At 41.7% G+C, this 18,993-nt stretch overlaps 1 protein-coding gene across 1 annotated transcript; it reads left to right on the forward strand.

Moving 5' to 3' along the window:
- Window positions 1-3,426: 3,426 nt before the first annotated feature.
- On the forward strand, window positions 3,427-16,327 carry polr2a (RNA polymerase II subunit A). Its single transcript, XM_038284937.1, has 29 exons — window positions 3,427-3,513; window positions 4,207-4,339; window positions 4,422-4,558; window positions 6,254-6,427; window positions 6,508-6,789; window positions 6,896-7,057; window positions 7,172-7,392; window positions 7,488-7,620; window positions 7,791-7,915; window positions 8,425-8,635; window positions 8,709-8,918; window positions 9,012-9,180; window positions 9,437-9,531; window positions 9,627-9,830; window positions 9,906-10,128; window positions 10,211-10,394; window positions 10,485-10,656; window positions 11,164-11,269; window positions 11,438-11,643; window positions 11,734-11,997; window positions 12,067-12,274; window positions 12,354-12,454; window positions 12,530-12,634; window positions 12,724-12,906; window positions 12,998-13,201; window positions 13,300-13,486; window positions 13,576-13,689; window positions 13,770-13,919; window positions 14,493-16,327. Exons 1-29 carry the CDS (start codon window positions 3,427-3,429, stop codon window positions 15,641-15,643), a joined length of 5,901 nt encoding a protein of 1,966 aa, XP_038140865.1. The 3' UTR covers window positions 15,644-16,327.
- The last annotated feature ends 2,666 nt before the right edge of the window (window positions 16,328-18,993 follow it).

The raw sequence follows: 18,993 nt of genomic DNA on the forward strand, positions 1-18,993 counted from the left end.
TTTTATCCTCAAATTAGATTATTTGATATTATGCACTTGAAATAGTTGAGTGCATTTTTTTTACTTATTTTAAATGTAATTTTTTTGTGTGTAACTTAGCTGCTCAAGTTAAGAAAATGCACTTATATTAAGAAAAATTTACTTAATTAGATTTCAGATATTTGCAGTGCACTCTTTGATTGAAATTTAGATATTTAAAGTCTCTCACTGAGTGCCCTATAAAGGAATAAAAAAAGCAACATGCTGGCAATCCAGGATAAATTTTCACTATTTCCCTCTAATGTCTGCAGAATATTTAGCCACGAGAAATGGAAGATATCAAATTATTGAGAGTAATGGTTGGAAATAAAGCAAAGAAACTATAATATTTGAGCAATATAACCTTTGCAACAATTAATTTTGTGCAAAAAAGATGCATCCTACTCATAACTACACCATCAGTGCAAATAATCGTTGGATTATTGGCTGCTTTTACAATCATATTTTCAAGACTCTTTTAACTGCACCTGTGGCTGCAGGCACTAACCTCATACTACATTTCACCAGCAGGGGGAGCTCGTTGAAAGCCCTCCTGGCTCGTATACGTTCACATTAATAATATGGTTGTGAAATATCTTGTACTGTGGAGGCTTTTCACAGTGAAAACCAGAGGGGGGAGCCAATAAGGACTCCTTTGTACACTCATGGTATAGCATGGCACATGGCGAACAAAGTGATTTACTGTCGCATTCCTCTTTGCATTCCTGACCAAGTGGATCTGCAGATCATTTAAGTTTTGTTTTCCTGTCATCTTGGCTTCAGCGATTCGTTTTCTTTAGAACAACTGGTCCCAAAAAAATTAGGAATACACAAGTTATTACATTCATTGAAACTATTTCAACTCACTTCACAGTCAAGAAATTAGCACTCTTATGTAAAATTATGAAATGATCCACACGTCGCCCATTACGTTTCTTCAGACTCTTTATTTACACAAACTTTAGCAAGTAATACAATAAGACAAGGGTTGATTAATGGGGATCATCAGTGATCAGACATAAATAGCAAACATTTAATCAAGCTAACACTGTGTAATTACAACAGTAAGGAGGCAGAAGAACAATTTACTGTAAAATCGAATTCATTATGGTCTCATAACATTAACGATCCTCTACTTGGATTTTTTTAGTGTGAAAACAGACAACAAATGAACTTTTAACGATTTAAAGTTGTGTTATGTCCCTCTCTGAACACCGTTTATTACAATTTCTGTGCCTGCCGCCTTTGTCCCCTTTTACTATAAGGCGATTTATTGTTTAATACATAAGAGGGTTTATCTAATTTATATTTGACAACCGAACGTAAATACGACTGAATTTAATGTTCAAACACCGTCTATAGCTTGTTATAACAGACTAGTTACACTAAACAGTCACCCTATTTATTTTCTCAGAAACAGGTAGTGAGCTAACAAAATGGCTTCAGCGTAGGATTTACCACTCAAAGCATTCTGGCAAGCTAGCTTGTACCTTTCAATAACAGAACATTATGATGTTTAAGTGACAATTCGTCGACCTAAGCCACTCTTTCTCGTCGAACACGACCGTATAATAAGGAAAACGAGACAAGCGCATATCTTGCCTGCTCTTTAAACAGGAGAGATTATTCCAGACTCCATCTTTCCCCGCTAACAACAAGAAGCCTTACAGTCGGAACGTCGCCATGTTGGCTGCTAACAGAGCAGGGGAGCTAACCGTCGTTTTAGCGGTTTTTTAACTGACCTGATAGCTAACAGATGTTTTAACTATTCACACGTTTAATATATACATATATAATTGAACAGTAATAGCGGAGACGTATAAAGTTAAAAGTAAAATGGTTAACTTTAAGTTGAACACGAAGCTAAACCGTCGGGCCTTCCTTTGAGAATTAACGTAAGCCTCACAAACAGGGAACAACTTATATACGTTCTTAAATTAAAACAAAGCCAAGTCTGACAGGATATAAATCAAAAAAGTACATAACAGCGTGGAAAAATACACTTTTGGTTGAAGTAATTTAAAACACTAAGATCAAATCTTTCTTAAAACGATTAAAACATAATAAATAAAAATATACTATTACCTTTGGAGGTGCAGATCAGTCATAAACATGTTTAAACCATTTCAGTTGTTTAGGAATAACATCAAAGTAACACAACGCAAAAAAATCATTGCTTTTCAGCTTTCACTCGAAACGTGGCCTATGAGAAAACTGTCCTTTTTTCTAAAAAAAAATAAAGCGAATCTATAAACAAGTCACCCAAAAATCCTGAAATAAAGCAAAAACCTAACACATATTCATTAAAGTCATCCAGTTCTGTGAAGAAATTAGCCTTAAAAAACAGTTAAGGCTTTCCCGGGGGTTTCCTAGCGGGCAGGCGGTAGCCCCCACTCCTCTGCTCGGCCATCCGTCGTAGTTGAGTCCGATGCTTCTGATGAAGTCCCAAAAATGCCCCAAAAATACTAAAAGACAAAAACAAATCTTAGTAGAACTTTAAAATATCTCAAATACCTATCCGCTGTGCGATGTTTTAAGTATAAAACTTGCATGTTATTTAATAATACTCCCTCTTTTCATCACGACATGAATAGGCCTTTGCTCTGAGCCTCTTTTCTTAGAGCCCAGGCTGATCCAGAGCGAGACGAACGAGAGAACAGAGATTTTTTTTAGTTTTGCTCAGAGGGAAGAAAGTCGAATCGGTCAGCCTCGGCAAAACTCGGAAAATGGGAGGTTCTACATTAAATTATTTAACAAAGCTTGAATTCTTCATCACTATTGGGCTTTTCTTTCTCTCTCCTTAATTTTAATGACAAAAACGACCAATCCAAGCTGTGTCTCATAAATATTTATACCTTGCATGAAAATCATCGCTTGCGTCAGACTTTGTCGATGAAGCAAGCCAATGAGAATGAACTCCTAAGAATTTAGCACCCGCCTTTAATTTTTATTTGCTAGTGGATGTAACGTGTACTCCAATTGGCTGTGCGTCGAATCGTTTTATTTATTCATAACGGTGCCTTGAACAGCCAATAAGCGTGTTACTACTGAGTTTCATACCCCACCTTCTGAGAAAACTGCCCTTGTTTATATGACTAGGCATCCCCGTAGCGAGCTCCCAATCTATATAATCAAGCGTCGGAGCGCTCAACTCTCAGAAGCGCTCAGAGCGCTCCAGTGAGTAGATCGGAAAAGGGGAGGGAGCGGTAGTTGTTCTATATAGATAGGAACTGAAGTTAAATAATTCAGCTCCATAGGCAGCCGACATCAGCGATACCTGGGATATTGCCTTCGGAGACTTTCCGGTCACCGTTGGCGGCTCGACCGGAGTCGAGGTGACAATTTACAGCCTGTTCCTGCTCACAAAGCGGCGTGCCGAGGAAGGACGCGTCTCTTTGAATAGACAGGATGCACGGACCGCCCTCCGGTGACAGCGCATGCCCATTGCGCACGATCAAGAGAGTTCAGTTCGGCGTCATCAGCCCAGATGAACTTGTAGGTTTTCTGTTTCGGGTTGGGATTTCTATTTAATCCGATAACTGTATCAGAATTGACACATTAAATTATAAAGTATTTATAGGTTAAAGTAATTAACACCTAAGTCAAAGACATGGTTCTGTTTGCAACTGGAAAGTGTTGCAGTTAGCCTAGCCTAGCTAACTGTGGAAGGCTAGAGCTTGAGCTAACTGGCATGTTGCAGGAAGTTGAGCAAAAAGAATCAAACTTTAAGCACAACACTTTTAATCTAAACATGCATTTAGATGACTATACCCCCCCCTTTGAACCCTTACGTCTGTATTGCTATCTTAGTTAAGTTTTATGACTTAACATTTAGAGTTTGTTTCTGTTTGTACCATTTTAGCATTGTACTATGAAATATTATCTGGAATAACAAATAAAACTTCAAAAATGTAAAATGAATGTTTTGTTTATATGTTATGTCTTTTTTTTTTATATGGAAATAAATCTGCATTTGTCTTGAATACAAAAACGTTTTACTGACAATTATTGTTACACAAGCTTTGTGTTTACTTTTTAAGCTTAGTTATTTGTTCTGAAATATTTAAAGGTAATTTTAGCCAAGTTTGATTACAGTAACAGATTGAGTTTATTACAGTCCATTTTGGTATCAGTAAAAAATATCGCTTTTATTGCAGCAATAAAATCAAATTGTTTTGTCTTCATCAGAAACGGATGTCAGTTACTGAAGGGGGTATTAAGTACCCCGAAACTACAGAAGGAGGTCGCCCTAAACTCGGTGGCCTTATGGATCCAAGACAAGGGGTCATAGAACGCAGTGGGAGATGTCAGACATGTGCAGGTAAAAGTTTTGTCATGGTTTAATCACTTAATTGAAACAAATCATGGATATATTGGCCTAATGAATACATTCCTTCTTTCAGGCAACATGACTGAATGCCCAGGCCACTTTGGACACATAGAGCTGGCAAAGCCGGTCTTCCACGTCGGCTTCATATCCAAAATTATGAAGATTCTCCGATGTGTCTGCTTCTTCTGCTCCAAACTATTGGTGGATTCGGTAAGTGCCTTCACTTTAATACAGTTATTCTAAGCAAAAATTAATATTCTGTCAAAAATAACTTCTACGATTAAATCCATGATCTGAAGCATCTAATCAGAAGCATGCCTTTTACTGTATTAAAGGCTCTTCCAACAAAAAATGACACTTAATGCTTTCGAGTGTCAATAACTGCCAACTCCTATGACGTTTGACAGGAAAGTGTAAATCACACTCAAATTATGAGCATCTCTTAATTAAATTGAAAATTTATTTGATTAGCTTTAATTTCTCAACAAATAAAGTTATTTCACGCACTAGAATGAAGAAAGTGAACCCAAAGTGTGCACATTTGCACTATATTAGTTGCCCATCAGGGTAGCAACAAGTCTTTGTGTGGTCCTTCACCACAGTAAATACATAAGTAACAATATACACCTATCATAAAAGGAAAAATACAAATTAAAAAACACACTCTCAATCAGAAATATAAAACATTGATTTAAGAAAGATTTTTCAGAATGACTTTAAAACATCTAACATTTTGGTTCCTTATTGCAACTGAAGGTTCCACCAACCAGCAGCTCTATACAACACTGTCCTCTGCATCGCACAGGTTCTCTCTGCTGGAGCAATTAAGTTGTCGTTTGCTTGTTGTTTTGTAAAATAACTGTAACTTCATGAACTTAATTAATTTTTAGAACACAAGGGCTTAGGCCTTAGCTTTAAAAAAAAGATAAAAAAATAAATATATATATATATATATATTCTTTTAAAAGTGAAGGTTTTCAATAATCCTCTTAACAAATAGCCAAGAGAGTTTGATGTATCCGCTCATTGCTTGTCTATAGTGGACAGCGAAGGGCCAGGGGCGCCATATGGGGCCATATGCCTGAACAATAATCAGGAGGAAATAAAACTAATGATTTTAGAACTTTATTGCAAAATCTGCCATAAAGTAGGCACAACTTCTAATGAAAGATATGTCCCTACCTGTTTTATAGCATCAAACCCACTGAGGTTAAAGTTACAGACACCTAAAAACTCTCTGCCCTCCATTAGCATCTTAAATAAACATCTTAAATTTAGAGCTTAGTAACCTCCTCTTCTATGTTGTAGAATCAGAATCAGAAATACTTTAATGATGCACTATTTAACATAAAAAAGGATAAATGGTGTTGAGTTTTAAAAGCTTAATCAAAAATTAACACATTTATTCTTAATGACTGGTGTTGCAATACTCTTAAAAGTGGTTTTCTTATAAGTTAGTAGGAAAAGTAGCACTTTTTTATGAACTAGTCATAATAATCAGTAATATCCTGATGCCAATAAGCATTCTTTTGTTTTATTTTTTTGTAATAACTGATACTTTTTTTCCTTCTGGAGTGTTTCAGCCTACCCTTTTTTTTTGTATGTTTATATAACCTCTGAAGAACGCTTTTTACCTTAAAAGTTAAATCCAATTTATTTATATAGCACATTTAACAACAAATGTTTTATGTGCCGTACATAAAAACACATACACATAAAGCAGCAAGAGTTTAAAATGAATAGATAAATAAAAAGGACACAGAAGAAGAAAAGAGGAGAAAAAATATTTGACTGTTTGACTCTTTACGTTTGTTTTAAACTAAAAAACAAAGCAAACGTGGCCTTCCTTTCACTCTGTATTGATTACCCTTTTTTTGTTCTGTTTTTTTGCTTCTCTCTTTCTAGAACAATCCAAAGATCAAAGAAATCCTGGTTAAGTCCAAGGGCCAGCCAAGGAAGCGTTTGACCCACGTGTATGAGCTTTGCAAAGGCAAAAACATCTGTGAAGGAGGGGAGGAAATGGACAATAAATTCGGAATGGAGCCACAGGAGAACGAGGAGGACATCACCAAGGAGAAGGTACCTGGATGAGTTTAAATTTTCTTAAGCTGTTCTCAACCGATTTCCCAGCCACTTATCTGTGATTAAATGTATGTTAGGGTCACGGAGGCTGTGGACGCTACCAGCCGCGCATCAAACGCTCAGGCTTAGAGCTGTATGCCGAATGGAAGCACGTCAACGAGGATTCCCAGGAGAAAAAAATCCTCCTGAGCCCCGAACGCGTCCACGAGATCTTCAAGCGGATATCGGATGAAGAGGACATCATCTTGGGCATGGACCCCAAGTTCGCGCGACCAGAATGGATGATTGTAACCGTGCTGCCTGTGCCTCCGCTGGCCGTGAGACCCGCCGTGGTCATGCAGGGTTCTGCTCGCAACCAGGTGATCTGATTTCAAGATGGATGTTTGTCGTTGTTCCTCATCCTGCTCTGTTTTCACTGCTGAGAGAAAAGGTTGTTTAACAAATGAAAAAAATTCTGTTTTAAAGGATGATTTGACCCATAAACTAGCGGACATTGTGAAGATCAACAACCAGCTGAGAAGGAACGAGCAAAGCGGTGCAGCTGCTCACGTCATCGCTGAGGATGTGAAGCTCCTTCAGTTTCACGTGGCAACAATGGTTGACAATGAATTACCAGGCCTACCAAGGGTGTGTAGAAATTTCTGATGCAGCTTGATTTTGAGCTTCTAAGAGAAGCTGATCCTCCTGTTATTGTTTTTTTCTTCTTGGCTAAGGACTTATTTAATTTTTTTTTTTTGCCAGGCAATGCAAAAGTCCGGCCGTCCTCTCAAATCCATAAAGCAGCGCTTAAAGGGTAAAGAGGGAAGAGTTAGGGGCAACCTGATGGGCAAACGTGTGGACTTCTCCGCCCGAACCGTCATCACCCCGGACCCCAACTTGCAGATCGACCAAGTGGGCGTGCCCAGGTCCATCGCAGCCAACATGACCTTTCCAGAGATCGTCACACCCTTTAACATTGACAGGTACGGCTGTGGAGCTCCAGACTCCCATCTTTGCATTGCTGTTTACAGACTTAAGCAACATTAAAGCTCATTTGATTTCTTGATTTATTTATTAGATTGCAAGAGCTGGTACGAAGAGGCAACAGTCAGTATCCCGGAGCCAAATACATCATCCGAGACAACGGAGACAGAATCGACCTGAGGTTCCACCCTAAACCAAGTGACCTTCACCTGCAAATCGGCTACAAGGCAAGATTAAAACAACACGCCTATTTGTTTGCACCTTAAGATGGATACAGTGGAATTAGCCTTTAATCTGTCAAATCCAGCATATATATTACTTTGCAACATTTGTCACCAACTTGGATGCTAATTTATTTAAATTGTAGCTTTCAACTGCTTGTTTTTTTCCTCTTTAGGTGGAAAGACACATGTGCGATGGGGACATCGTCATCTTCAACCGACAGCCAACACTACATAAAATGTCTATGATGGGGCATCGAGTTCGGATCCTGCCTTGGTCCACGTTCCGACTCAACCTCAGGTATTAAATAAAGAGAGCCTAAATTTATTACCTTTTCAGAAGCTTATAAGAAAATGATAAATATCCCAATCCGGGCCTCTTTTGTCCCTGATATCACCTTGAGTCACGTGAGATTACACAGTTCCTTACAGGGTCCAAATTCGGTACTATTTGAGCACCGGTACCATATGTATGAATTGAAAACTAACTGGGCTAAAGGGTATTATCATAGCAGTGATTCCAATGGTTAATGTTGATCAATAAAAAGTATTTTAACAGGTTAAAAAAATTGTTTTTTTTAAGAAGGCCTGATATCCATATTCTGTGCATTAAAAGAGGGGTAGATGATAAATTTTCTTCCTTCTGCTCCTTTTCATTCATGTATTTTAAGTTGAATTGCAATATTCTTTACAAATTTAAAACATTTGTTTTAGTAGCTGATAAGAGCTCATATCCCTGTTTCCTGTAGCGTAGCTTGAATTTTTCCTGGTCTTTGCTCCTGCTGATGTCAGTGGTTCTCCTCTGTGCAGTGTCACCACTCCTTACAACGCCGACTTTGACGGGGATGAGATGAACCTCCACCTCCCTCAGTCCCTGGAGACCAGGGCGGAGATTCAGGAGCTGGCCATGGTGCCGCGTATGATCGTCACACCCCAGTCCAACAGGCCCGTCATGGGTATCGTGCAGGACACCCTCACCGCCGTTCGCAAATTCACTAAAAGAGACGTGTTCCTGGAGAGGGTGAGTAGACGGAGCTCCTAATTAGAAGCTTGGTAAGATCCTTGGTGTTTACTGCAGGTTTCCCCCTCCACAGGGTGAGGTGATGAACCTCCTCATGTTCCTGTCTACCTGGGATGGGAAGATGCCTCAGCCTGCTATTCTCAAACCGCGTCCTCTGTGGACGGGCAAGCAGATCTTCAGCCTCATCATTCCAGGACACATTAACGTGATCCGAACACACAGCACGCATCCGGACGACGAAGACAGCGGCCCTTACAAACACATCTCACCTGGCGACACCAAGGTATACGGCTGTTTTTTCTTGTTTTTTTAACCTATGGGTTAAAGAGATAACCTGGGGACAGATTGCTGAATTAAAGAATGTATTTTCTAACAGGTCATAGTGGAGAACGGGGAGTTGATCATGGGCATCCTGTGTAAGAAGTCTCTGGGAACCTCAGCTGGCTCCCTCGTCCACATCTCCTACCTGGAGATGGGCCATGACATCACCAGACTCTTCTACTCCAACATTCAGACCGTGGTCAACAACTGGCTGCTCATCGAAGGTAGCTTTCTACAGTCTAATAAGACTTGGATTTCATTTCAGGTTACAGTTAAGAATTTATTTGCAAAATAATTACTTTTCCACGCCTTTTTTTTGGTCTCATTTAAAGTATTGTTTCTAGTTACCCGTCCATTTGTTTGATTCATCCATTCCTCCCTCAGACTGTTGCTTTCTGTCCATCAAACGTAGATGTTTTTCACCTTTCATTAAAATATCTATTATATATTGTGAAATTAATGTGTTCTTGATGCCAACAGGTCATTCCATTGGTATTGGTGACTCCATTGCTGATGCCAAGACGTACCTGGACATCCAGAACACCATCAAGAAGGCCAAGCAGGATGTGATAGAAGTGAGGGAAATATAGCTCCCAGCATATAGAACAAGGCTTTAACTTTTTTTGTAAGCAGAGTTTAATTGTTCATTTTTAATTTTTTAATCTACCAGGTTATTGAAAAAGCTCACAACAACGAGCTGGAACCCACACCCGGTAACACTCTGAGGCAAACCTTTGAGAACCAGGTGAACCGTATCCTGAACGACGCTCGTGACAAAACGGGATCCTCTGCTCAGAAGTCCCTGTCTGAGTACAACAACTTTAAGTCCATGGTGGTGGCTGGCTCCAAGGGCTCCAAGATCAACATCTCACAGGTAGCGCATCGTTAACGCTCTGGTCGATTTGTTTTAAAAAGAGCTGAGTGTAATGTGTGCTGGATTGTCTTTCAGGTTATCGCTGTGGTGGGCCAGCAGAACGTGGAGGGTAAGCGGATCCCATTTGGGTTCAAGCACCGCACCCTGCCTCACTTCATTAAGGATGACTACGGCCCTGAGAGCAGAGGCTTTGTGGAGAACTCGTACCTGGCTGGGCTGACACCGACAGAGTTCTTCTTCCACGCCATGGGAGGCAGAGAGGGTCTGATTGACACGGCTGTCAAGACAGCCGAGACGGGTATGCTCAGATGGCAGCAGGCTGGCTTAAACACGCGGATCTTTAGGTCTATCAGCTAAGAAAGACCTCGCCTTGCTTCCAGGTTATATTCAGCGTCGTCTGATCAAATCTATGGAGTCTGTGATGGTGAAGTACGACGCAACGGTGCGAAACTCCATTAACCAGGTGGTGCAGCTGCGCTACGGAGAAGACGGTTTGGCAGGAGAGAACGTCGAGTTCCAGAACCTGGCAACACTGAAGCCCTCCAACAAGGCTTTTGAAAAGAAGTCGGTCTCCATCCAAAAATGAAAAACATCCTGCGCCTACTAGCCGCCCTGAGAGCCCGGGATTCACCTGTCTCCTTTTTATCCCAACAGGTTTCGCTTTGATTGCACCAACGAGCGTGCGCTGAGAAGGGTGTTGCAGGAAGATGTGGTCAAAGACGTGCTGACAAATGCCCATGTGCAGAGCGTTTTGGAGAGGGAGTTTGAGAAGATGAGGGAGGACAGGGAGATTCTGCGAGCCATTTTCCCCACTGGTGACAGTAAGGTGCGCAATCATATCGGCTGTAAGGATTCCTGAAATGATTCAAAGACCTCGGGAACCGGGGACTTGTAGTGAGCTGCTTCTTTTATAACATGACTGGTAAACATAATAAATTGTTTAAAATGTAAGGAAATAGATGTACAGAAATGGGAATAAAGAAAACTGTTCTCAATCAAGCATAAAAAGGAGAAAAGAATATTGAGTCTGGATTGTTGCACACTTGTTTCTAAATGAATATCCTAAGCATAAATGAATGTAGTGAGATCTGCTCTGGATGGATTTGCAGCTGCATCTCTCAATGTTACTCCCTTTTATTCAATTCAATTTAAAAGATACTTTATTATTTCCCAAAGTGAAATAATGTTAAAAATAAAGATATAAATGCTGCATTTTACTAACGTCTTTAAGACTTGTGGAAATGCTTAAATCTCTATCACCCTTATAACCTCAATGCGCTGTAGATGACTGTATGGAGTGCTCATCTTGTGCAATGTCTCTCTTTCCCTGTAGGTGGTGCTGCCGTGCAACCTGGCCCGAATGATCTGGAATGCTCAGAAGATCTTCCGAATCAACACTCGAACCCCGACAGACCTAAATCCTCTGCGAGTTGTTGAAGGTAACAATAGAATTAAACTCCCAACCCATCTTTTAAAGTTATGTGCATTACTTGCAAGAATTATGAGTTGTGGAACTGACTAACATAAACTGGTTTATAACTTGTTTAACAAATAGAATAATTTGTGTGGGTTGACTTCATTCAAACATGCATGTTCACCCTCCTCAGGTGTTCAGGAGCTTAGTAAGAAGCTGGTTATCGTCAACGGTGACGATCCTCTAAGCAGACAGGCTCAGGAAAACGCCACACTGCTCTTCAACATCCACCTGCGGTCCACGCTGTGCTCAAAACGGATGACGGAGGAGTTCCGCCTGTCCACCGAGGCGTATGACTGGCTGCTGGGAGAGATAGAGACAAAGTTCAACCAGTCCATTGTATGTTTAGAAGGTTTCAGGAGCTCTTAATTTTCAGCTGAGGTTTCAAAACGTGAAACGATTGACCCTCTCCTCCCCCTCCTCTTGCAGGCCCATCCTGGTGAAATGGTGGGTGCTCTCGCTGCTCAGTCCCTGGGAGAACCGGCCACCCAGATGACTCTGAACACTTTTCACTACGCCGGAGTGTCGGCCAAGAACGTCACCCTGGGTGTCCCTCGTCTGAAAGAGTTGATCAACATCTCAAAGAGACCCAAGACGCCCTCGCTTACAGTTTTCCTGCTGGGTCAGGCGGCGCGTGACGCAGAGAGGGCAAAGGACATCCTGTGTCGACTGGAGCACACAACGCTGAGGAAGGTAAGGAATCTAAATTTTTAAAGTTATGTGTTTTAAAAGCTGCGATTTTAAACAAGCTTCTCCTTTCAGGTGACTGCCAATACCGCCATCTACTATGACCCCAACCCCCAGAACACGGTAGTGGCCGAGGATCAGGAGTGGGTGAATGTCTACTATGAGATGCCGGACTTCGACGTGACCCGCATCTCCCCGTGGCTGCTGCGCATCGAGCTCGACCGGAAGCACATGACAGACCGTAAACTGACCATGGAGCAGATCGCCGAGAAGATCAATGCAGGTGGGTTTTCCGTCAGGGTTTTACACCAAAAGAATCCACCTTCCCTGCTGAGTCACACTGCGTTCTTTTTTAATCTCAGGTTTTGGAGATGACCTTAACTGCATCTTCAACGACGACAACGCTGAAAAGCTGGTGCTCCGAATTCGAATCATGAACAGCGACGAGAATAAGTTTCAAGAGGTGAGTGATTGTTCTAAATAGGTAAGACCATATGCAGCGTTTGGTTTGGATTTTAAGAATCCGCTGCCTGTACAGGACGAGGAGGTTGTGGATAAAATGGACGACGACGTTTTCCTGAGGTGCATCGAGTCCAACATGCTGACAGACATGACGCTACAGGGTATCGAGCAGATCAGCAAGGTAAACGCGTCAGAAGTTTTCAAGTTTCTTTTTAGTAGAATAGAAGTTAAAATTCAAATTAATAAACATGTTGACCGTGTCTCTTTTAGGTGTACATGCATCTGCCTCAGACGGACAATAAGAAGAAGATCATCATTACGGAGGACGGAGAGTTCAAGGCCCTGCAGGAGTGGATCCTGGAGACAGACGGAGTGAGCCTCATGAGGGTGCTCAGCGAGAAGGACGTCGATCCCGTCAGAACCACCTCCAATGACATTGTGGAGATCTTCACGGTACAAAGGCATTTCCTTTCCTTTCACTAGGAGTTGTTTAGATCCTTTGTTTTTAACGGGATAATCGTTGAAAATTATTTTACCGTCAAAGGTTTTGGGCATCGAAGCTGTCCGAAAAGCTCTGGAGAGAGAGTTGTACCACGTCATCTCCTTCGACGGCTCCTACGTCAACTACCGTCACTTGGCTCTGCTTTGTGACACCATGACCTGCCGTGGCCACCTGATGGCCATCACTCGTCACGGCATCAACCGTCAAGACACTGGACCACTCATGAAGTGTTCCTTTGAAGAGACGGTATAATTTCAATTTCTTATCAACTCAAAGGAACTCCTTGGATCCTTGTTTGCTACTTTGTAACAAACATCTGGTATTTCTTCCCTCTTCTTCTGCAGGTGGATGTGCTGATGGAGGCATCTTCTCACGGAGAGTGCGACCCGATGAAGGGCGTGTCGGAAAACATCATGCTTGGCCAGCTCGCCCCAGCAGGGACCGGCTGCTTCGACCTGCTGCTAGATGCTGAGAAGTGCAAGTACGGCATGGAGATCCCGACAAACATACCCGGCATCAGCGTGGCGGGACGTAAGTGGACTTTCTTTTTCAGTGTAAATGTGTCTGGATAGATCTGTTGCAAGAATTGTAGTTTATGCTGTGTGTGCTTTTCTTTCTAGCCACTGGGATGTTCTTCGGCTCGGTTCCAAGTCCCATGAGCGGTATGTCTCCTGCCATGACTCCTTGGAACACCGGGGCCACCCCAGCTTATGGAGCTTGGTCCCCTAGTGTTGGTAGGTTCATATTCACACACTGCCTTGTGTATTTTTCTTTCATTTCAATACGTTCACTGACTCTTCATTTGGTCTCTCAGGAAGCGGCATGACCCCTGGAGCAGCAGGTTTCTCTCCCAGTGCAGCATCTGATGCTAGCGGCTTCTCTCCTGGATACTCCCCAGCCTGGTCTCCTACACCGGGGTCACCAGGGTCTCCAGGACCTGTCAGTCCATACATCCCATCTCCAGGTTAGATGAGTACACAATATGGTAGTGTCACATGGAGAAAAAAAAAATAAAAAATGACTGCTTGTAGAAATGATCAGTTGATTTCCTCCACTGTACTCTACTGGACTAATGTCTGTAAAACTGTCTGGACTGCTATACGTATTGGGTAATTATTTAAGTTCCAAGCATAAGGCACCGTAGTGTTTGGCATTAAATTGTTTTACAAGAGAAAGAGAAGTTAAGGAGTCAACTAATTAAGAAAAAAAAACTCTCTTTGCCCAAAGCAACTTTATTAACGTTGAGATGAAAATTATTAGTTTTCTACTAGCTGGAAAGACGACTCAGAAAAATGCAATACTTTTAAAAGTTGTAAAAATCATGTACTCATTGTGGCTCCCACTGGTATTATAATATTAATAATAATAATCTTTTGATTAACTGTTAATAAAATGTTTGATTATAATCAATACATTTAATTGATTTTGTAGCTTTTTTAAACCTCTAAACTTCCCTAAAATACTTTATAAATGGACGTATTAATAGTTGTGCTGCTCTGTATCTTAAGATAAACGATCTTTGGTCTTTTCTTCTCAGGTGGAGCTATGTCGCCAAATTACTCCCCCACCTCCCCCGCCTACGAGCCGCGTTCCCCTGGTGGCTACACCCCACAGAGCCCAGGCTACTCTCCAACATCGCCTTCCTACTCGCCTACCTCTCCCTCTTATTCCCCCACAAGCCCCAACTACAGCCCTACGTCTCCATCTTACTCCCCCACTTCGCCCAGTTACTCTCCAACGTCCCCTTCTTACTCTCCAACGTCCCCTTCGTACTCCCCGACGTCCCCCTCATACTCCCCCACCTCCCCCTCGTACTCCCCGACGTCTCCGTCATATTCCCCGACCTCTCCAAGTTACAGCCCAACATCGCCCAGCTACAGCCCGACGTCGCCCAGCTACTCCCCTACTTCACCGTCCTACTCGCCAACCTCCCCCTCTTACTCTCCAACGTCTCCATCCTACTCCCCCACATCCCCCTCCTACTCCCCTACCTCTCCGTCCTACTCGCCGACCAGTCCGAGCTACAGCCCCACATCGCCGAACTACACCCCAACGTCCCCCAGTTACTCTCCCACCTCCCCTTCCTACTCTCCAACGTCACCTTCCTATTCCCCAACTTCCCCCAACTACACACCAACCAGTCCAAACTACTCCCCCACTTCTCCCTCCTACTCCCCTACGTCTCCCTCTTACTCTCCCTCCAGTCCACGTTACACCCCTCAGTCACCCACTTACACACCCAGCTCGCCTTCGTACAGCCCCAGCTCTCCATCATACTCCCCAACCTCACCAAAATACACCCCAACCTCACCCTCATACAGCCCCAGCTCTCCGGAGTACACCCCAACATCGCCAAAGTACTCCCCAACGTCGCCGAAGTACTCCCCGACTTCGCCCAAGTACTCCCCCACCTCTCCCACTTATTCCCCGACGACTCCAAAATACAGCCCCACCTCGCCCACCTACTCCCCTACCTCCCCCACCTACACCCCTACCAGCCCCAAGTACTCCCCAACTTCCCCCACATACTCCCCAACCTCACCCAAGTACTCGCCCACATCTCCCACCTACTCGCCCACTAGCCCCAAAGGCTCCACCTACAGTCCGACCTCCCCCGGCTACAGCCCCACCTCCCCTACCTACAGCCCGGCCATCAGCCCCGACGACAGCGACGAGGAGAACAACTGAGCTGCGGAGGTGGCGAGGGAGCAGCTGAAGGAGGACAGCTTTAACCGGCTTTAATGTCTCAGTTACGGGGCTCGTGAATCCACCATGAAACTGCCTCCCCCCTCCGGAGATGTTCAAAACTGTTTGTGAAAGATTTGAGCCGCTTTACCTAATGGGGGGTGAAAATGTTGCCTTTTTTTGAAGTAGTTTCTTTACTTTTAAATTTCAAAACGGGGTGTTGAAGAAAAACTGATGATCCCCCAATGGGAATGAAAAGGGGAGGAAGATGTGAACATTTTAAGTGTGGTGTCCTGCATCCAGTCCCTCTCTCTTTCTCTCCTGTAAGTGCTGGTTGCGTAGTTGACGATGAACATGTTGCCAAAAACCTAAGAAGTCAAGATTGTAATCAGTGTGAAACATCAACCATAGGGATATCACAAACTGTTTCAGGTTTAATGTTTAAGGAAACTTTTTTTGGGGGGGTTTAACTAAAAAAGTATCATCAGCATAGATGCTCACTTTAAAATGGAGAGCAACTGGTTTGCAGTAATGGACTTGAAAGTTTAAGCCTACACATGTACCCATCGCCTCCATCTTCCTCCTTTACACCCCAGAAAACTGAAAGATGTCAGAAAAACCACCCACCAGCATCCTTTTTGTCTACCATTTTAGAGACTTGTGGGTCAAAACCAGACAAAAAAAAAATGCTAATCTTCCCTAAAAACTGGGAATCTCAGAAAAGAAAACAAAAATTCTGATTTTTGATTTTGAATTAATGAAGAAACAGAGCTCAGAATAGACGAGGGATAATTAGTTTTGGTCTTGCTGCTTTTGTCTATTTCTCAGAAGTAGTGCACGTCTATACATATTGATAATTTTTTAATCCCTCATTTAGCAAATTTGTGTCCTATTTCTAATAGCTGAAGTGTACTTGCGTTCTATTCAGTTTATTTATGAAGTTAATTACTATTCTGTACGAGTATGAATAGAGAAAATACTACTTTTGTTTTGTTTTTCTCGTTGCTTTCGGTGACTTTGTAGTCCTGTTTGCAGGATGTTCTCTGGGTGAAGAGGTAGGGGGCAGATCTTAATTTTCTGCCTTATTCAACTCATTTCAATATTTTTATTTACTTCATCTAAATGGCCTGAAAACTAAAGGCTTCAGAGCATTTTCTGTCCCGTTTTTACACAAATCTGAGATTATCAAGCATTGCCCTCAAGAACAAATGGTCCAAAGAGAACTGCCCTATTAGCTTTTCTTTAAAAACTTATCGTCTTCACTACAATATTATCAACTTGGCTTTCCATTTCTTCAAATAGTTTGTACCCTCTGATTAATTGGGTTCTTGTATTTTTTTTCTTGAACTAACTAGTATCCCTACCTCTTCATCCTGGAGTGATTCTCATTTCTAAAACCAGTGTTTATAGTATTTTATTTTCTCCATGTGTTTAACCTGTGATGAGGGGAAATCATGGGGAAGAGGTGGTGTATGCGTTGGCTCCGACTGGGAGTCCTGCTGAGATAAAAATGCTTTCTGTAATATTTTAGGTTCTGGAGATCTTAATGGAATCTCATATTGGTTGATGGACTGCTTCAAATAGCCTTAGACACCAAGCAGGTTTGGTGGACGTAAATTCCACAGTCTTGCATTTCGTCCACTACTTTTTGCATCCAGCGCTGTCGTCTTAACTGTGTGCTGTTATGTCAGTCCACGACAAGACTCCTATGATGAACGAATGAGTGAGTGAGTGAATACATTTGTGTGAACGGTGTCTGAAACAATGCGGGGTCTCAAGCTGAGGAAAGAACTCATCTGTCCAGTTTAAGGAAGGTTTAACTTAAAGTTGCCACTGTGTAAAAAGTCAAGTCAAGATCTCATTTTCTGTATCTCTGTTCTGTTTGTTTTTTTGACTTGAAAAAAATGAATAAAAGTTTTACTATATTAATGTCTTGGATTTTTCTTTTACTTACAGGTGTTAGTATTTACCTACAGTACACCTGGTGCAACATGGTTATTTGCATGTAAAAATGAACAGACTTTTTTTTGGTCATTTTGTTTACAAGTATACAAAACCATATTTCAATGCATACAGCTTTTCAACAGAAAATCACGCTCTCTTTGGTGCTTCTATAAAAGGTAAAATGTAAATATTTATTAGGAATTGTTTTCTTAAAAATATAAAAGCCTAACTATTGCTTTAATTCATGGGTGGTTGCAAACAAGGGCCAGCAGAGGCCAGTGCCCCATAGAACTGGTCCCTGCGCCAATGATATAATCCTGGATGCATTTCTTATTATATGCGTTGACACAGAAACTGTCATTAATTGATCTCTTGGACCTGTTCAATCGTTTTACCTTTTTAGTTTTAAGTGATCTTAAAAGCTGGAGGTATTACACTTGAGCTTCAGATGTACTGATTTAGGATCATGGTTTTACTGGAGCACTGACTGGAATTTAATAGTGGATCTATAAAAAGCCTGACATGGCAATTTTGATTGATTTATTTTTTTGATATATAACAAAATCCTTTAAAAAGAGTGTTTCAATCCCTTTTCCCAAATAAAAACAATGGCTGTCTAACAAAAATGATTTATCTGCACAAGATAACTTTTTCAAATATAAAAAGTTTAGAGCAATGAAAGTGGCTGTTTTTATAGACCTTTGCAAAGGTAGATGATGGCGTTCACATTTAAGAATCAGACAACCACAGATCTCCCTAAATTAGGGCAATCAGGGCCAATAATTCAGCGCACCCCTACTTTTCTGCAACTAGCTTTTTGGTTACTTTCAAAAAATTTGTTCACACTTTTGTTCTGTGTACCCATTAAAAATAATGGTCCCACTTTGGCCCTCCTGGTAAATTTGGTCTAGAAACACCACTGCTTTGATGCAATGTTTTTTTGTCTTTTTGTTTTCTTCTAAGTTTTAACATGCATCAGGGATGTACACAGATGGACCTTATGGGGTTGGAGCGCCTACCTTTTTTTGTATTCTTTACCAATAACTGCCCTCCAAAAGTCATTTTATTTATTTATTTTTATTTTTTATTTTTACATTTTATGTGGTGAGGTCTGGATTTAAAATCTTAATTTACCAATACACCCTAGTTTTTTTGAACAATTTACCAGATTATACCACCCCCTTGCCTCTCTCAAAGAACAAGCAGCGCACAACGGACAAGTGGCCACACGGTGGCGCTGCAGCTTTATGACAAACTGCCTAACCTTCCAATAAACCTAACCTGTGCATTTGCTTTGTTTTTTTTAAGTTGTAAGGCTGAGAACGCTTTCCTGCTGTTTTTTCTATGGCCACCAGGGGGCAGGAGAACATATAAAATGTACAATTTAAATGTATCGCATTGAAATATAT

This window comes from Cyprinodon tularosa, unplaced genomic scaffold (assembly GCF_016077235.1).
Source record: "Cyprinodon tularosa strain WSP-4 unplaced genomic scaffold, ASM1607723v1 ctg204, whole genome shotgun sequence".
In the NCBI taxonomy this organism is placed as follows: domain Eukaryota; kingdom Metazoa; phylum Chordata; class Actinopteri; order Cyprinodontiformes; family Cyprinodontidae; genus Cyprinodon; species Cyprinodon tularosa.